The 18989-nt window shown below is 43.2% G+C and overlaps 2 protein-coding genes across 6 annotated transcripts in view; one reads left to right on the top strand and one right to left on the bottom strand.

The window, feature by feature from the left end:
* LOC115123636 (WD repeat-containing protein 5) overlaps positions 1–4182 on the top strand; it is a 29512-nt gene extending 25330 nt beyond the window's left edge. Inside the window, exons 8-14 of the mRNA XM_029652989.2 lie at positions 365–420; positions 593–639; positions 1487–1562; positions 1905–1938; positions 2035–2109; positions 2248–2335; positions 2448–4182. Coding sequence (XP_029508849.1) covers positions 365–420; positions 593–639; positions 1487–1562; positions 1905–1938; positions 2035–2109; positions 2248–2335; positions 2448–2548 — 477 coding nt within the window. The 3' untranslated portion in view covers positions 2549–4182. The remainder of the gene's footprint in view (positions 1–364; positions 421–592; positions 640–1486; positions 1563–1904; positions 1939–2034; positions 2110–2247; positions 2336–2447) is intronic.
* A 584-nt stretch (positions 4183–4766) lies between these two features.
* The window catches only part of LOC115117569 (retinoic acid receptor RXR-alpha-A), a 252606-nt gene continuing 238383 nt past the window's right edge, over positions 4767–18989 (bottom strand). For all 5 annotated transcript variants that reach the window (XM_065017491.1, XM_065017493.1, XM_065017494.1 and 2 more), the window contains exons 7-11: positions 18803–18932; positions 16103–16235; positions 13456–13547; positions 8602–8707; positions 4767–8362 (exon numbers count right to left, since the gene is read on the bottom strand). In XM_065017491.1, coding sequence (XP_064873563.1) covers positions 8215–8362; positions 8602–8707; positions 13456–13547; positions 16103–16235; positions 18803–18932 — 609 coding nt within the window. In that variant the 3' untranslated portion in view covers positions 4767–8214. The remainder of the gene's footprint in view (positions 8363–8601; positions 8708–13455; positions 13548–16102; positions 16236–18802; positions 18933–18989) is intronic.

Below are 18989 nucleotides of genomic sequence, written 5' to 3'. Positions count from 1 at the left end.
CAGTCAACTATTGGACCTTATATAGACAGGTGTTTGCCTTTTCAAAATCATGTCCAATCAATTGAATTTAACACAGGTGGACTCCAGTAAAGTTGTGGAAACAGCTCAAGGATGATCAATGGAAACCGGATGCACCTGAGCTCAATTTAGAGTCTCATGGCAAAGGGTCTGAATACTTATGTAAATAAGGTTTTTCTGTGTGGGTTCACTTCACTTTGTCATTATGGGGTATTGTGTGTAGATTGCTGAGGAAATGTGTTTATTTAATCAATTTTAGAAGGCTGTAACAACAAAATGTGGAAAAGGGTCTGAATACTTTCCGAAGGCACTGTACATCTCTAATCTGCTCTATGTTGCTGTGTAGGTCCATTTCAACAGAGATGGCTCATTGATTGTGTCTAGCAGCTACGATGGCCTCTGGTGAGGGATTAAAAAAAATATATATATATAATTTGTTGAATGTACTTTGCCTGTAAGTGTAACTTAAAAGAACATCTGCGTTTTAATGATGGACAATTTAACATAAATATTGGGAGTGTTTGGATATCATTTGAGAAATGTATTGACGTTAATATCTTCTGTCTGTCCATAGCCGAATCTGGGACACAGCATCGGGACAATGTCTGAAAACACTAATTGGTAAGCTTCACCAGCTAGAATGGCAGCATCTGTAACCAGGTTTCAATCCAACCATGCATATCGGATAAAAATGTCTCAACAGGCCTGATGGAAACTATCAAATTGTTGGTACATTTCTTAAATATTGACTAAATCAAATACGCTAGACGGGTGAATCATTTTCTTGTCTGTTATTAGATCATGTGACAAATTGCAGTGGAAACTATTTGTTTTGGAATAACCATCATATCGACATAAATTTGCAGTCACGCGATCGTATGTTGTGTCGTCCCACTACCTGGACTTTAAAAAAGCATGCACAGTCTATTAGGCTACAGATCAAACACGTTCCGATGAACTTCACAGGGTGGTGAAAGTGCAAGGTGATGAGTTACATGCTGCTTTCCTCAACAGATATCCAGGGATTTTTATGCTGGTGACATGATGATTGATTATTGGCTGTCAATTGACAAATAAAAATGATCCTGCTCTTATTTATAATCTCATGTATCCACTGCACTAGAGCGCATGCTAAGACCATAGTTTGGCACTTTTTCTGTTCATCACAGAATTCTTTGTTGTGCCAAAACCATCATCATCATCATATAAATTGGATGGAAACGCATAGAATGTCTGTTTTTTAAATTCTGTTAATGAAAAGTTATATGACAACGTGCTTTTTGTGGCCTACGTCATTACGCACAGCCTTTTATTCGCAAGATGCCGTTGCTGGTAAAATGTGCGTATTTTGTGTGAATATTCTAATATTTGCTTATGTTTTCATACATTTCATTTTTTTCTATACATTTATGGGAAATATACAATTGTATAGTATTTTTCTGTGAGTGAATTCTTCGGTGTTTTGCAGATGATGACAACCCCCCGGTGTCATTTGTGAAGTTCTCACCAAACGGAAAATACATCCTGGCTGCCACATTGGACAAGTGAGTGTTAGATTATCAGTAGAGAACTGTCACTTTCCCTTAAACTCAATAGGATATGACGTGCACAGTACCACGGCATCTTTGTCATGCGCTACTGCACCAGTAGTGGGCCCTATTGGACTGTCCAGTACCACGGCATCTTTGTCATGCGCTACTGCACCAGTAGTGGGCCCTATTGGACTGTCCAGTACCACTAGACCAAAGCGTTTCATTTGGGAAGGAACGCTCAAGCAAATCTACAAAAAAAAAAAGACTTCATCACTCATAAATGCTAATTAATTATTCACCATCGTTTCTGTTGGGATGCTGTCTTCTAATGGGGATTATTATGATTTATTTTAGCACCCTGAAGCTTTGGGACTACAGCAAAGGAAAGGTAAGATATGTCTTCATGTTCCAACCATGGTGTTGTGGAATGCTCTTGATTCAGATGTTTCAGTTCTCTTCAGTAAGTGTTCTCCTCTCATTCCAGTGCTTGAAAACATACACCGGCCACAAAAACGAAAAGTACTGCATATTTGCCAATTTCTCTGTCACCGGTGGAAAGGTATTTTTTTTTAAATAAAATATAATTTAAAAAATAATAAGACAACAAAAAAAATTATGATTTACGAGATGATGACTTGTATGCTTTTCCCAATAGCGTCTTATGAAGTATCATTCTCTTATGCTCTGCATCTCTCAGTGGATTGTCTCTGGCTCGGAGGACAACATGGTGTACATCTGGAACCTGCAGACCAAGGAGATCGTACAGAAACTACAGGGTCATACAGGTAGAGTAGTCAGAGCTTGATGAAACTGATTACTACTTTGAGATGAAAAATGCTCACAAAATGTCTTTCATTCTCTGCTTTTCTCTTCTCCCTCCCGCCATCTCTGTCCTAGATGTGGTGATTTCTACTGCCTGCCACCCCACAGAGAACATCATTGCGTCTGCGGCGCTAGAAAACGACAAAACCATCAAACTGTGGAGGAGCGACTGCTAAGCCCCCGTGCGTGCTTATTGTATTTTCATTTTATTGTACTTTTCATTTGACTGTTTTTAGCTGGACCCGAATGCCTTGAGGACTGAGCCTCAACTAGAAGAAGAAAAGGAACGCAAGTCCAGAACATCACCACAACCACACACCTACCCTTCACCCAGAACCAGAGCAAACCCCAACTCAACCACCACAACCCTCTGCTTGGTCTTGCTTGTGCCCTTACATGCTCTACTATCTCTGCCTTACTCTTACTGTGAGCTGGAGGTTTGTGTTTCATCAATTGGAATATGAGAATCATCCTTTGTCATTCATGAGGAAAATGGTCACATGGTATCTTATGCTTTTACTCTCTATGTGTAGGTGTCTTAGTATTGATACACGCTTTGTTTTTGCCAGATTGGATTGGCCTCAAGTAAGTTCTCCTATTCACCATGTAAGGTGTTTTTTCTTCAGACTAACAGGCTGCTTCACTGTTTTGGTGTCTGACATTTCACTTTTAACCACTGTAAGTCTCATTTGAAATGCAGTAGATCAGTAGCCTGGTCACAGATCTGTTTGTGTCATACCAAACATGTTGGTGACATGATAGCACAAACAGATCTGTGACCAGGCTAATGGATAAGTGGTAACTGTCATATTTCCAATACTTGTAATTAAACAGTCTATGAAGAGGAGTTGAAACAAAGCTTCATACAGGGGAGAGCTTGAGGTTAATTTTTGTTTTGTTGTATTTGTCATAAAACAATATTCAAAGCTCAGAATGCATTGAAGGGGTTAAATACATTTTTTGACAAATGGACGAGTTTTACTGGCCCTCGCAGGGGAATTTCCATAGCGTGTCGAGTTTAATTAGACATACAATCTATTTCAACAAGGAGTTTAGTTTTGCCAGCAGTTTCTCAACTACTTCTCTACAAGTCACTCAACTAACAGTTTCTCTAGTTTGGTATCGACACTATGCTCGGAACAGCGAGCGCTGCCTTGTTCTGAACTCCTACATTTTACTAGGTGTATTCTGATTCTGTATAATACATTGTTGGTGCTCAACTGATCCCTCTAGAATTCACAGGTATAAACGGTGGGTTGAGAAGTATATCGACAAGAGCCTACATTGAAGGGGCTCTTGCCTGTACTGTCAGTGCATTTTACTGGTCTCCACTCAATCCTTATCAAAGTAATGTCAATTGTGAGGAAAGAAATGAACTCAGAGGCTGTTTTTCATTTGGATGATTCTTTTCGAGATGCATCCAGTCCATCGCCTTGCACTGTTCTTATGTTGGCTGTCATTACGTTAACACAGCCTGGTTTAGATTTCAAAGCACAGTGACCAAATGCAAGTATTTTTGTGCTCCATATTCTGTACATATTGCTACATCAACATATGTGTTAAGACGAGCAATATTTTTGGCTGTCTTTCTGTATCGTTCTTGTTTAACTGTCTTGATAGCTAGTAGTTCAATACACAACATGGACTTGTTTTCCTGCTCTCCTATCTGGATGTTCATTGCACTGCAGTGGTATCAAGGACTGCATGAAATTCTGTGTCTGCATTTAGTCAATCTGGATTTTTTTTTGTGAATTTGCATTTGACAGCTATACCTTGTGAATTAATAAAGAGCATTTTTTAAGATGTGAAATGTGGTGATCAGTGGCACTTTCTAAACAAATTCGTTATAACTGCGTGACGACGTTAGAGCCACTGAACATGCCAATTGGCATGTGTTCTGTTGATCATTTTAAAACGAGATTTCATTCTTGGAGGTGTTTCCTAGCCGATACCGCGTTTGATTAATGATGTTTTACCCCCTTCAGACAGATGTGGAATGTTGACTATTTTGCGAAGGATGTTTTAAGTTGAGCAGTTTTACATCGTAACGTAAAAAATGCGCAACGTGTTGCCTTATGTGAACAAAGTCGGAGCTGCTAGGCAGGTCTGTCTCAATTTAAGCTATTAGATATAGCATCTCCGCAGCTGTTCAACCCATGTTAGTAGGAAAATGGACATAATCAAATCAAAACCCAACCTTCGTGGATGTTCCAAACTTCGATGAGACTCACTTTATGACCAATTATCCTATTTAAACTAGTCAATTTTGAATAACTGTTTCTGACTCGAATCGATGTCTCACAGGCTGTTTTCAGGCAGTCGTCTTTAAATGTAATTTTATTAGGGGAGAGGACAACACATAACAGCACAAAGATAAAAGGAGCATCAACAACATTTACTTTGAGATCTTTTTTAATAATCTTTTTGTCTTTCCATGAAAGATAGAATATCGGAGAACAACCCACAAAGAACAGATGACGTTTTCCAACTCGGTAAAAATAGACAATGTAATGAGAGGACAATCGTATCGATAGGCCCGAAAAGGCAAAGTATAGGCGACAGTTACCAGGGTGTCACTGCAATCTCTCTTCTCACTTTTCCCTTCCCCATTTTAAATCAACATTTACACAAACAATGTATACAACAGCCCACAGGAGGAAAATGGCAGGTACAGAGTACATAAGCAAGGGATAAAATTACCTTTGTACAAAAATACATGTCAAGAAGGTTTTTTTCTTTCTTGACATTTTGCTGAATTCGACAAAGAAATCTGATTGTGTCATGAGTTCAGCGTTTCCTGATAACGTTGAACATACAAGTTTGCTAAGCAATAAATAGATTGGAGGGCTTCATGTCTTTTGTGTGTAATAACCCGTTTTTTTTTTGTTGCTGTTTTCAGGTCCCATATAGAACAGCTGTTAGCTGGTGAGGGTTAGGGCTTTGCGGTCCTTGTATTATGCTGGTTGATTGAAGACTTTTGCTTTTAGAGAATCGAGGTCAATGTAAAAAAGTACATGACATTTTTTGACAAACACCAAGAAACTATTGAGTATAACACTGGAATCAGGCCTGGCTCAGATAGTTTTAACTGAACTACTTGTCTCCCTGTTGCTCTAAATTAACTGGAAACACAGAACGGAATTAGAGATATTTATAAATATGTACACATCTAGACAAAATATAGCTTTATGGTATATAAAGCATTTTCCGTAGCTATTCATTCTATCTAATCATTTCTGTATCCGTCCAGAGGACCCTTCTCTGTCCAATCCCTGCAGGAGTGAGCGAGCTTGCACATCTGCATATGGCTTTAACGTACAGTATACACCTGGGGTCTTGAATCACATTAACCTGATCAAGCAGAGAATAGGAGACATCAGACACAAGTGAGCAGGTGTACATCTAAAAAGCATGTGGTTATTTTTCTGAAATGTTTGATTTGATCTACTCATGTTCCAGATAATTACTTTTACTAGTGCTTAAATTGGTATCATTTGAACAATGAGCCAATTCATTTGTTTTTTTTGACAATTACAATTAGCCTCGATTAAAAATATTGTTTAGACAGAATTGGCCTAAACACAAATCTTCTTCTCCTAAATAGTTTAAAATATGACCTAATGAAAATGCAATCACCGCACTAAAATACACAAGCTAGATTTGAACTAAGGACGTGTCAATCAATCCTGCTGAGGTTATTCTTATTCATTCAATCTTTCTGCGAGCAAAAACACGTTGAAGTTTTGACTGACCAAAGACAAAAATGAACATTGATAATGTCATGAAAAAGTGCCATTTCTGGTTAAATACTTGTACAAAATTCAAGTAATGTTTGCAGTGCTGCATCTCTTCCACTAGGGGGAAGTCACAGCTCTCCCATAGTCACCAAATTCTCTATTCTCGCTGGTCAAACTCTCTATCGCAAAGCAAATGTTCTATTCTATTTCTCTGTGGCTCTCCCTAGTCTGCTATCATAATGTGGACTGCCAAACTCGCTCCTGGATCTCTGATAAAGTTGATTGAAATCCAAAGCAATCTGCTGTCCTCCAGGACAGGGTTTAACCACCCCTTTAGAATAACAACGAAACCACTCCATGGACAATCTTTGGAGAAAAGAAACACTAGATGCATAGTTATGCAGCAGCTGTAGCATAGAAAGAAAAAAAGCGCAATATGGGCATATAGCAGATTTATACATAACGTTACATATTTAACATTTTCATTTGACTTAAATGAAACTGTGTTGTCCACAGAAGTGCAGGCTATGGATCCCTCTGAGGGTGAGGGGAGGCTGGGCAGCAGAGTAGTCAACAGTCTCTGTCTCTTCACCAGGCCCACATCCTTCAGTCAGAGTGGATGGATGGCCTGGGCCTCAGCCTGATCTGGCTGCCCCAGAGGTGAGCTTGCAATGGAGCAGCATGAGCTCCACAATACTGAGGTTAAGTGCCAAGCAATAAGAGTACATCTAGCCATAAACATGACTGCATTGAAGCAGAGCGGGGGGCGGGGTGAAAACAGAGGTAATTTCAAATAGTTTTGCAAATGAATAATGAAACATATACCATCAACACTGTGTGTGTGCTTGTAATGTCCAGTACAGGTCAAAGACCTTCTAAAGCTAGGTTACACTGTGAGGAACAGCAGGCTTGGTTGCTGTGTGAAGGTCAATCATGGTGTGTTGAAATTCACAGAAGAGTGGAACAAAAGGTCTCAGAGGTGGAGGGAGACATGACAAAGACATGGCATCACTTTAAAAAGCACTTAGTTCAGATCAGCGGACACTATTTCCTTACAGCACAGTTCAGTCAAATCATCTGTCTATTTCTTCTTCATTTTGTGGTCACCTTAACTCAGACAGGAAACAGGACAAATAATTGTAGTATGAGAACATATATCTGTTTGCTTTCCTTCCAGTGGCAACCTTCCAGATCACACAGTAATGACATGTAGTATAGGGCCTATGTCAGGGAGACTGCAGATACACACTGTGCCTAACGTCAGTCCAGTACACCAGAATGAGTAGTTCCAGAGAGAAGCTTCTCTGTGCAGACAGTCACGCCACATGGAGGTCATCAGCTCTGGTCCTAAGAGGCCACACTGCAGGCTTTCACTCCAATCAGTCTCTGAAGCTATATGAGCCTCTGAACACTGGACCGATGTAGCGTCTCTCCTCTCATGTTCACACAGTGCTAATAGAATAAGGAGATGTGGAGAAACGGCTGAGTTTGGGTTCAGAGACCTGAGTGGAGCACCGTTCATCTACATGTTCTCACCTCTGAGTCCTTGTCTACAATACACCTCAAAACAGACCCAACCGGACCAGACAAGACCGGGCCTGGCTCCTCCCCTCTGCACACAGAACATTAAGTTAGTTCTAAAAGTGAGACGGCTCCAATCAGAGCCAGGGACAGCCCATGCAGCCCCGCCTCTCTTCAACAAGTCCAAAACACGATTGTCCCAATTACTACGCTGCTGTGCATCCAATGATGGAACAGTTCAAGATACACCTGCAGACAGCTACATGTTACACCTGGTCTACTCTGCTGTTGTTTCACCTTACAAAACAATGGCTTCAAACACTTCTCTTCTCCTCGGTCCGTTTCATCTCCAGTCCATCGTTGTCTCTCATGAGTTATATATATATATTTATATTTATATATTTGTACAATATATAAAACAGACCCATATCCATTGAACTTGTTTTTTGAAACACATCAAAGAGGGTAGAAAGGGAGGAGACATCAGTCTCTCAAGGGGGAACGGTTTGCAGGACCACTCTTGCTGTCCAGCGGGTTAGGGGTGGAGGGGGCGGGGGGGAACACGGGTGACGCACCGCCTGCAGTTATGTCATTTGGTGGGGCGCCTCTAGCATCTCCATGAGGAAGGTGTCGATGGGCGTGTCCCCGATGAGCTTGAAAAAGAACAGGTGCTCCAGACACTTCAGACCAATGGAGCGCAGGGCTGGTAACCGTAGCAACAGCTTGGCAAACCTAACCCAATCAAAGACACAAAGCAGTGATTAGCGTGACAGAAAATAAGACATGGATTTAGACAAGATGTTGTCTCAAATGTTGATGTACACTAAGTCATGACAGGGTTGCCCATGACATAATCATACATGTACAATATAAACATAACGCAATTTCTGCCAAACACACTGACAGACGAGTGGAGGAAGAGCGAGAAAAGAGAGATATAAAGAAAGAGAGGGAGGTACGTGTATTCGTACCTGCCAGGCTGATCTGGGTATTTCTGTTTGCAGTAGGCCTCCAGAGAGGCGTAGACCTTCTCTCTCAAAGCCTCCACCTCACCTGGGTTAGACAGGCCTTTAGAGTCTGAGTAGAGACACACACAGACACGCACTGCATCAGACAACTAGGCACAACAGTCACAGGATATCACAGTACGAATGTATGTACAGCCTGGCTGCCCCTGAAGGTTGACACCTGCATGCTGTCATCAGAAGGCTTTAAGACAAATGACATGTGAGCTGCCCTACTGGTCTGGGTCCCCTATACGGTGCCTTCAGAAAGCATTCACACCCCTTAACTTTTCCCACATTATGTTGTGTTACAAAGTGGGATTAACATTGATTTAATTGTCATTTTTTGGTCAACGATCTACAAAAAATACTCTGTAATGTCAAATTCTAACATTTGATCAAATAAAATATGAAAAATAAAACATATATCTTGATTAGATAAGTATTCACACCCCTGTCAATATATGTTAGAATCCTCTTTGACAGACATTACAGCTGGGAGTATCTGAGAGTTTCCCACACCTTGATAGTACAATATTTTTTTGTTCAATTCTTCAAGCTCTCTCAAGTTTTTTGCTGATCAATGCTCAACACACATTTTCAAGTCTTGCCATAGATCTTTAAGCTGATTTAAAGATGCACTCTCAAACCTTTGGATAATTTTAGCCAGTAGTTTTGAAAGTGATGCTCATGAGCCAAAAGTAGTCCCCGTTTTGTTGTGTACTACGTCATTAAATTGTGTACTACGTCATTAAATTGTGTACTACGTCATCTTAAATATATATATATATTGGTATGATATGTTGCAAATCCAATTCTTAATATATGTTACAACATTGTTGTGCTTAAGATCCTGGAGTGCATCTTAAAATCTCTTAAGGATCCGCCCCCTTTTTTAAAAATGACATACCCAAATCTAACTGCCTGTAGCTCAGGACCTGATGCACGGATATTTTTTTATATATATTTTTAGACTGATCCAATGAACCATTGTATTTCTGTTCAAAATGTTGTGTTAAGACTGCCCAAATGTGCCTAATTGGTTTATTAATAACTTTTCAAGTTCATAACTGTGCACTCTCCTCAAACAATAACATGGTATTATTTCACTATAATAGCTACTGTGAATTGGGCAGCGCAGTTAGATTAACAAGAATTTAAGCTTTCTGCCAATATCAGATATGTCTATGTCCTAGGAAATGTTGTTGCTACTTACAACCTCGTGCTAATCGCATTAGCCTACGTTAGCTCAACCGTCCCGTGGGGGACCCACCGATCCTGAGTCAAAACTGCAACTAGGCCACTCAGGAACATTCAATGTCGTCTTAGTAAGCAACTCCAGTGTATATTTGGCCTGTATTTTAGGTTATTGTCCTGCTGAAAGGTGAATTTGTCACCCAGTGTCTGTTGGAAAGCAGACTGAACCAAGTTTTCGTCTAGGATTTTACCTGTGCTTAGCTCTATATTCAGTTTCTTTTTATTAAAAAAACTCCCTAGTCCTTGGCAATGACAAGCATACCCATAACATGATGCAGCCACCACCATGCTTGAAAATATGAAGAGCGGTACTCAGTGACATGTTGTGTTGGATTTGCTTCAAACATAATGCTTTGTATTCAGGACAAAAAGTTAACGTCTGTGGCACATTTATTGCAGTGCTTACTTTAGTGTTTTTTGCAAACAGGATGCATGTTTTGGAATATTTGTATTCTATACACGCTTCCTTCTTTTCACTCTGTCATTTATGTTAGTATTGTGGTGTAAATACAATTTTGTTGATCTAGCCTCAGTTTTATGATATCACAGCCATTAAATTATCTTTTAAAGTCACCTTGGCCTCATGGTGAAATCCCTGTGTGGGTTCCTTCCTCCCCTGCAACTGAGTTAGCATCTTTGTAGTGACTGGGTGTATTGATGCACCATCCAAAGTTTAAATAGTAAATTCACCATGCTTAAAGGGATATTCAGTGTCTGCTTTTTTAAAATACAAAATCTGTGAACTTCTTTGCAAACCATTGGAAAACCTCCCTGGTCTTTGTGGTTGAATCTGTGCTTAAAATTCACTACTTGACTGAGGGACCTTACAGATAATTGTATGTGTGGGGTACAGCGATGGGGTAATCATAAAAAAATAATGTGAACCACTATTACTGCACAGAGAATGAGTCCATGTAATTTGTTAAGCACATTTTTACTCTTTAAATTATTTAGGCTTGCCGTAACAAAGGCGTTGAATACTTATCGACATTTCAGCTTTTCATATTTAATTAATTTGTAAAAGATTCTAAAAACAAAACACCACTTTGACATGATAGAGTATTGGGTGTAGATTAGTAACACAAGACTTCAATTTAATGCATTTTAAATTCAGACTGTAACACAAAAAATGTGTAAAAAGTCAAGGGGTATGAATACTTTCTGAAGGCACTGTACATATGCATTGCAATTCTCCCCAAAACACAGGCTGGATGAGGCAACACATGAACAGTTGAAGTCGGAAGTTTACATACACCTTAGCCAAATACATTTAAACTCAGTTTTCCACAATCCCTGATATTTAATCCTAGTAAAAAGTCCCTGTTTTAGGTCAGTTAGGATCATCACTTTATTTTAAGAACGTGAAATGTCAGAATAATAGCAGAGAGAATGATTTCAGCTTTAATTTCTTTCATCACATTCTCAGTGGGTCAGAAGTTCACATACACTCAATTAGTATTTGGTAGCATTGCCTTTCAATTGTTTAACTTGGGCCAAACGTTTCGGGTAGCCTTCCACAAGCTTCCCACAATAAGTTGGGTGAATTTTGGCCCATTCCTCCTGACAGAGCTGTTGTAACTGAGTCAGGTTTGTAGGCCTCCTTGCTCGCACATGCTTTTTCAGTTCTGCCCACAAAACGTCTATAGGATTGAGATCAGGGCTTTGTGATGGCCACTCCAATACCTTGACTTTGTTGTCCTTAAGCCATTTTGCAACAACTTTGGAAGTATGCTTGGGGTCATTGTTTATTTGGAAGACCCATTTGCGACAAAGCTTTAACTTCCTGATTGATGTCTTGAGATGTTGCTTCAATATATTCACATAATTTTTCTGCCTCAAAATGCCATCTATTTTGTGAAGTGCACCAGTCCCTCCTGCAGCAAAGCACCCCCACAACATGATGCTGCCACCCCCGTGCTTCACGGTTGGGATGGTTTTCTTCGGCTTGCAAGCCTCCCCATTTTTCCTCCAAACACAACGATGGTCATTATGGCCAAACAGTTCTATTTTTGTTTCATCAGACCAGAGGACATTTCTCCAAAAAGTACAATCTTTGTCCCCATGTGCAGTTGCAAACCAAAGTCTGGCTTTTTATGGCGGTTCTGGAGCAGTGGCTTCTTCCTTGCTGAGCGGCGTTTCAGGTTATGTCGATATAGGACTTGTTTTACTGTGGATATAGATACTTTTGTACCTGTTTCTTCCAGCATGATCACAAGGTCCTTTGCTGTTGTTCTGGGATTGATTTGCACTTTTCACACCAAAGTGCATTCAGCTCTAGGAGACAGAACGCGTCTCCTTCCTGAGCGTTATAACGGCTGCGTGATCCCATGGTGTTTATACTTGCGTACTATTGTTTGTACAGATGAACGTGGTACTTTCAGGTGTTTGGAAATTGCTCCCAATGATGAACCAGACTTGTGGAAGTCTACAGTTGTTTTTCTGAGGTCTTGGCTGATTTCTTTTGATTTTCCCATGATGTCAAGCAAAGAGGCACTTTGTAGGTAGACCTTGAAATACATCCACAGGTACACCCCCAATTGACTAAAATTATGTAAATTAGCCTATCAGAAGCTTCTAAAGTCATGACATAATTTTCTGGAATTTTCCAAGCTGTTTAAAGGCACAGTCAATTTAGTGTATGTAAACTTCTGACCCACTGGAATTGTGATACAGTGAATCATAAGTGAAATAATCTGTCTGTAAACAATTGTTGGAAAAATTACTTGTGTCAGGCACAAAGTAGATGTCCTAACTGACTTGCCAAAACTATAGTTTGTTAACAAGAAATGTGTGGAGTGGTTGAAAAATGAGTTTTAATGTCTCCAACCTAAGTGTATGTAAACTTCAACCGTACGCTACACTTCTGATTCAACATTTATTGCCAGCAAGTGAAAAGGCCTAAATACAGCAATACTCTCATCTCAGTGTGGGAAAGGACTCAGCCTCTCTGAATCCCAGCATTCCCTCTGTTAGGCCATCTCCGTGAGCTGCTCCTAATTAGGGCAAAGTAGACTGTGATCTGTTCCAGAGCCAGGTCTGTAGCAGAGTGACTCTGGAGGACAGAGGAGCAGTCTGTCCTGGGAGAATGAGGCCCGCCGGAGCCCCTGTGGGCCAGTGGCACGCTCCCACACTGCTCTTTGTCTCCGGGGCCATGGCACAGACTCATTAAAGACAGGGAGCGCGTCTGGTGCCAGCGGGGCAGGGCTGGCACGGGCACTCAGCATGGTAATGAAGATAACCCTGGCCTGTACCATAGAGCAGAGGGCTAGCAGAGGGCTTTAGTGGAGGGCACTGTGGGCACTTTCGTAGTTGGGAGAAACCACGGCAGGAACAAGGGTCTGGTGGGGTGGTAGTGTGTGTGTGTGTGTGTGTGTGTGTGTGTGTGTGTGTGTGTGTGTGTGTGTGTGTGTGTGTGTGTGAAGGCTTCACATGTATGCAAGTTCACCGGTATCACAGGCAGTCATTGTTTGTGAGGTCAGAGTAGCAGGAACAGAGCCCTTTATTGTATTATTATAATCTAAATAGAAGGTTCTGGATTAAAGGGGTGTTAGGAGTGTGTGATACCTGGGTTGAAGAGGACGATAGCCCGAAGGCAACCCAGCTCTGTCTTGTCCATCTGCATGTCTCTCATCTTGGATACCAGTTCTGTGAGCACTCTGGATGGAGAGAGGGAGACACATAGACAGGCTCTTAGAGATCTGACCATCAGCCAGCAACACCTCCGTAGGTCAGCCTTCATTACACCCTCCTTTATCTACAGGTGTAACTCAATGGAAACTCAGTACAAATCAATTGACAACACGGCCCCACTGCCCTGACACACAGGGGATGTTCAAACCAGTGGAAAACCGCACAGCCCTGCCTACACCACGTAATTCAAGCTGCTTTAGAACATGGCTGAGAAAAGGACATCCATGAACAACTTAGCACAAACACAATCCCAGACTAACGTGTGACATCACAAGGGCGGGGCGGCGTTTCGGGAGTGTGATGCTACCGCTCGAACTCCTCACCCCTCTATAATTCCGTCACGCCCGCTCTCTATCTCTCCACCTCCCTCTGTCTCTCTCTCGCTCTCCACCTCCCTCTGTCTCTCTCTCGCTCTCCACCTCCTTTTGTCTCTCTGTCTCTCTCCACCTCCCTCTGTCTCTCTCTCGCTCTCCACCTCCCTCTGTCTCTCTCACTCTCCACCTCCCTCTGTCTCGCTCTCCACCTCCCTCTGTCTCGCTCTCCCTCTGTCTCTCTCGCTCTCCCTCTGTCTCTCTCGCTCTCCACCTCCCTCCTTCTGTCTCTGTCTCTCTCCACCTCCCTCCTTCTGTCTCTCTCTCGCTCTCCACCTCCCTCTGTCTCTCTCACTCTCCACCTCCCTCTGTCTCTCTCACTCTCCACCTCCCTCTGTCTCTCTCTCGCTCTCCACCTCCCTCCCTCTGTCTCTCTCGCTTTCCACCTCCCTCTGTCTCTCTCGCTTTCCACCTCCCTCTGTCTCTCTTTTGCTCTCCACCTCCTTTTGTCTCTCTCCACCTCCCTCTGTCTCTCTCTCGCTCTCCACCTCCCTCTCTCTCGCTCTCCCTCTGTCTCTCTCGCTCTCCCTCTGTCTCTCTCGCTCTCCACCTCCCTCCTTCTGTCTCTGTCTCTCTCCACCTCCCTCTGTCTCTCTCTCGCTCTCCACCTCCCTGTCTCTCTCTCGCTCTCCACCTCCCTCTGTCTCTCTCTCGCTCTCCACCTCCCTCCCTCTGTCTCTCTCCACCTCCCTCTGTCTCTCTCGCTCTCCACCTCCGTCCCTCTGTCTCTCTCGCTCTCCACCTCCCTCCCTCTGTCTCTCTCGCTTTCCACCTCCCTCTGTCTCTCTCTCGCTCTCCACCTCCCTCTGTCTGTCTCTCTCCCACCTCCCTCTGTCTCTCTCCACCTCCCTCTGTCTCTGTCTCTCTCCACCTCCCTCTGTCTCTCTCCACCTCCCTCTGTCTCTCTCGCTCTCCATCTCCCTCTGTCTCTCTCCACCTCCCTCTGTCTCTCTCCACCTCCTTCTGTCTCTCTTGCTCTCCACCTCCCTCTGTCTCTCTCCACCTCCCTCTGTCTCTCTCGCTCTCCCCCTTCCTCTGTCTCTCTCTCGCTCTCCACCTCCCTCTGTCTCTCTCTCGCTCTCCACCTCCCTCTGTCTCTCTCTCGCTCTCCACCTCCCTCTGTCTCTCTCGCTCTCCACCTCCCTCTGTCTCTCTCCACCTCCTTCTGTCTCTCTCGCTCTCCCCCTCCCTCTGTCTCTCTCTCGCTCTCCACCTCCCTGTCTCTCTCCACCTCCCTCTGTCTCTCTCTCGCTCTCCACCTCCCTCTGTCTCTCTCTCCACCTCCCTCCCTCTGTCGCTCTCTCTCTCTCTGAGACGAAAGTCAATTTCAGCTCATCCTAATTTAATTTGCCTGTTGGAACAATGAGGGTAAAAAAAGAATTGAGTGCTTAAGTTAACCACCCTCTTCAGAGAGGAGGATATAGAGCTACATTATCAGTCATCTTAATGCAGAGATCCATCCTTTGGAAGTAGTGAACTGGCAGTATGCTAATCACTGAGCACAGACTCCCAGCTGGGGATAGAGGGAGAGAGAGATGGAGAAAGAGAGAGAGGGGGGAGAGAGAGAAGAGAGAGATGGAAAGAGAGAAAGATGAGAGAAGGAGAGCGGAGGGAGAGATAAGTGGGAAAGAGAGAGAGAGAGAGAGAGAGAGAGCGGACAGGGAGAGAGCTGTTGCCCTCTAAAAAACACTTCAGTTAGCGACTCAGCACACCAGGGGGCCACAGGGTTTAGAGTTTACAATACTGACTATCTGTTGGATTGATCTCACACTGGATGGCTTGATCAACGTCTGTGTACACTGAGAAGGAATACTTGATACTGTTCTTTTCTATTCATCTGTCAATAAAAATGTGACTGAAAAATGAACGATCACACAATAGGCATCAAATGTGATTCATGGAAAATAAGGTAAATATCGGCCTTGGAATTGGGATTGCATGTCAAAAGAGTGTGATTTCATCAGGAACGCACATAAATTGATTTCTTCAGAAACTCTGACTGAGGTCTCCATCTCCATTTTCACTGTTACAGGTCAGGGCCTACCCTAATCGTGGAATCTTAGTAATAAAGAATAACACAGCAACCAACAGAAATGTATTTCACAGAGCTGATTGTATCAAGGCAGTGCCAACAGGGTGATGATGACTACCTGTCAAAGATGGCTCCCACTCCAGCACTGTGGGCGCTGTTACGATGGACGTGTAGCCCTGTTGCCAGGAGGATCCCATCTTTCACCGCTATCGAACGGTGCGAGAAGGATGCGATGAGGAGCTCGTTCCACCCTGAGGGAAGAGAGAGACGGGAGAGAAGAATAAGGAGAGATAAAGAGGGAAAACCTATTACAAAGTTCACGTCATATTCAACATTCAAAGTTGACAATTGTGTTGACAATTGAGCTGACAACAAGGCAAGGGAATTCCAATGAATCAATCTAGGCTGAATAGTCAAACCAGAAAGCTCTTTCATGCATAGGCTCTGGGTTATTAGCAACCTATCTCAGATGTGCTTTCCAGAGAGATAAGTGTTTAACAGGGTGAACTGCGCCTGCCATCCCAATAAAAGGTGACACACTTGATATGCCAAGCGAGGGTAAGAAACAGAGAGCTCTGTGCCGTTTGAGTGACAGGGCTCCTTTAACTGCTCTGTCTAGCAAAACTCCACACTTCTCCCCAGAGTTGAGTTGGGATTGAGAGGGGCTGGGATGCTTTCGTCTGAGAGACAGCAGAACTAAACTGGTTATTTATAGAAGACCTGAGCTGAGCACCGAGGAGAGGAGACAGGACCCTCTCAGCTAGCTTCAGAACAGCTTTTTCTGAGCAGGTCTCTCTCTCAAATCAAATGTTATTTGTCTCATGCTTCGTAAACAACAGGTGTAGACTAACAGTGAAGTGCTTACTTACGGGCCCATCTCAACAATGCAGGGAGAAAGAAAATAGATAAATAATAGAAAAGTAAAACATGTAATAATAAATACACAATGAGTAATGATAACTAGTGGTACCAGTACCAAGTCAATGTGCAGGGGTACGAGGTAATTGAGGTACAGTTGAAGTCAGAAGTTTACATACACGTAGGTTGGAGTCATTAAAACTTGTTTTTCAACCACTCAGCCAAGACCGCAGAAAAATAATTGTAGTCCTCCACAAGTCTGGTTCATCATTGGGAGCAATTCCCAAACACCTGAAAGTACCACGTTCATCTGTACAAACAATAGTACGCAAGTATAAACACCATGGGACCACGCAGCCGTTATAACGCTCAGGAAGAAGACGCGGTCTGTCTCCTAGAGATGAACGTACTTTGGTGCGAAAAGTGCAAATCAATCCCAGAACAACAGCAAAGGACCTTGTGAAGATGCTGGAAGAAACAGGTACAAAAGTATCTATATCCACAGTAAAAACGAGTCCTATAACAACATAACCCGAAAGGCCGCTCAGCAAGGAAGAAGCCACTGCTCCAAAACCACCATAAAAAAGCCAGATTTCGGTTTGCAACTGCACATGGGGACAAAGATTGTACTGTTTGGAGAAATGTCCTCTGGTCTGATGAAACAAAAATAGAACTGTTTGGCCATAATGACCATCGTTATGTTTGGAGGAAAAATGGGGAGGCTTGCAAGCCAAAGAACACCATCCCAACCGTGAAGCACGGGGGTGGCAGCATCATGTTGTGGGGGTGCTTTGCTGCAGGAGGGACCGGTGCGCTTCACAAAATAGATGACATCATGAGGCAGGAAAATTATGTGGATATATTGAAGCAACATCTCAAGACATCAGTCAGGAAGTTAAAGCTTTGTCGCAAATGGGTCTTCCAAATGGACAATAACCCCAAGCATACTTCCAATGTTGTGGCTAAATGGCTTCAGGACAACAAAGTCAAGGTATTGGAGTGGCCATCACAAAACCTTGACCTATATCCCATAGAAAATATAGTTATGTACTGGGCCGTACGCACTACCCTCTGTAGCATCTTGCGGTCGGATGCCAACCAGTTGCCATACCAAGCGGTGATGCAGTCAGTCAACATGCTTTCAATTGTGCAGCTGTATAATATTTTGATGATCTGAGGGCCCAAGCCAAATCTTTTCAGACTCCTGAGTGGGAAAAGGTGTTGTCGTGCCCTCTTCATGACTGTGTTGGTGTGTTTGGACCATGCTAGATCCTTAGTGATGTGGACACCGAGAAACTTGAAGCTCTCAACCCGCTCCACTACAGCCCCGTTGATCTGAATGGGGGCATGTGCTTGGCCCTCCGTTTCCTTTGAACATGAAGTACCGGAGGGGACTAAGCACACACCCCTGAAGAGCCCCAGTGTTTTGGGTCAGCGTGGTGGATGTGTTGTTGCCTACCCTCACCACGTGGGGGTGTCCCGTCAGGAAGTCCATTATCCAGTTGCAGAGGGAGGTGTGCAGTCCCAGGGTCCTTTACTTAGTGATAAGCTTGGAGGGCACTATGAATGCTGAGTAGTCAATGAACAGCATTCTCATGTAGGTGTTCCTTTTGTCCAGGTGGGAGAGGGCAGTGTGGAGTGTTACACCATTCTCTCCATCACTATGGGTACCCAGAAGGAAAACGCTAAGAGGGGGTAGGATAGGGTTAGAGAGCTGGATGGGCTTCCTTAAGAGTGAGTTTGGAAGTGAACTGTGTAATTTGAAGCGACAAGCAATCAGCAAGGGCAACATATAGGGAAAACACTGAAGACTTCCTCAAAAATGATGACCGCATACATAAAGAATATGACAGAGGATTTGTCAGGCTAATAGCCTACAAATAGCCTACAAAGCCCATAATGCTGCAGTGGCCTGCCTATGGGGGATGCTGATGTGGTCTTATGGTCGTGTTGAACTGACCTGCTCGTAGGAGGATGACCTGGTCGTCCAGGGGCAACTCAGAGAAGTGGGGGATCCTCTTGGCCCACTCCACCAGCGTGAAGAGCTGCTTGTCGGCTGCTTGGCAGATGTTAGTCACCGGGTCGTTGGGCTGTTGAAAGACACATGGGAAGGCTTGCTGTCACAAATATGGTTAGCACAGAAAGAC

The sequence above is a fragment of the Oncorhynchus nerka genome, linkage group LG4 (genome assembly GCF_034236695.1).
Source record: "Oncorhynchus nerka isolate Pitt River linkage group LG4, Oner_Uvic_2.0, whole genome shotgun sequence".
Classification (NCBI taxonomy): Eukaryota; Metazoa; Chordata; class Actinopteri; order Salmoniformes; family Salmonidae; genus Oncorhynchus; species Oncorhynchus nerka.
This window is presented reverse-complemented; position numbering and strand designations above follow the sequence as displayed.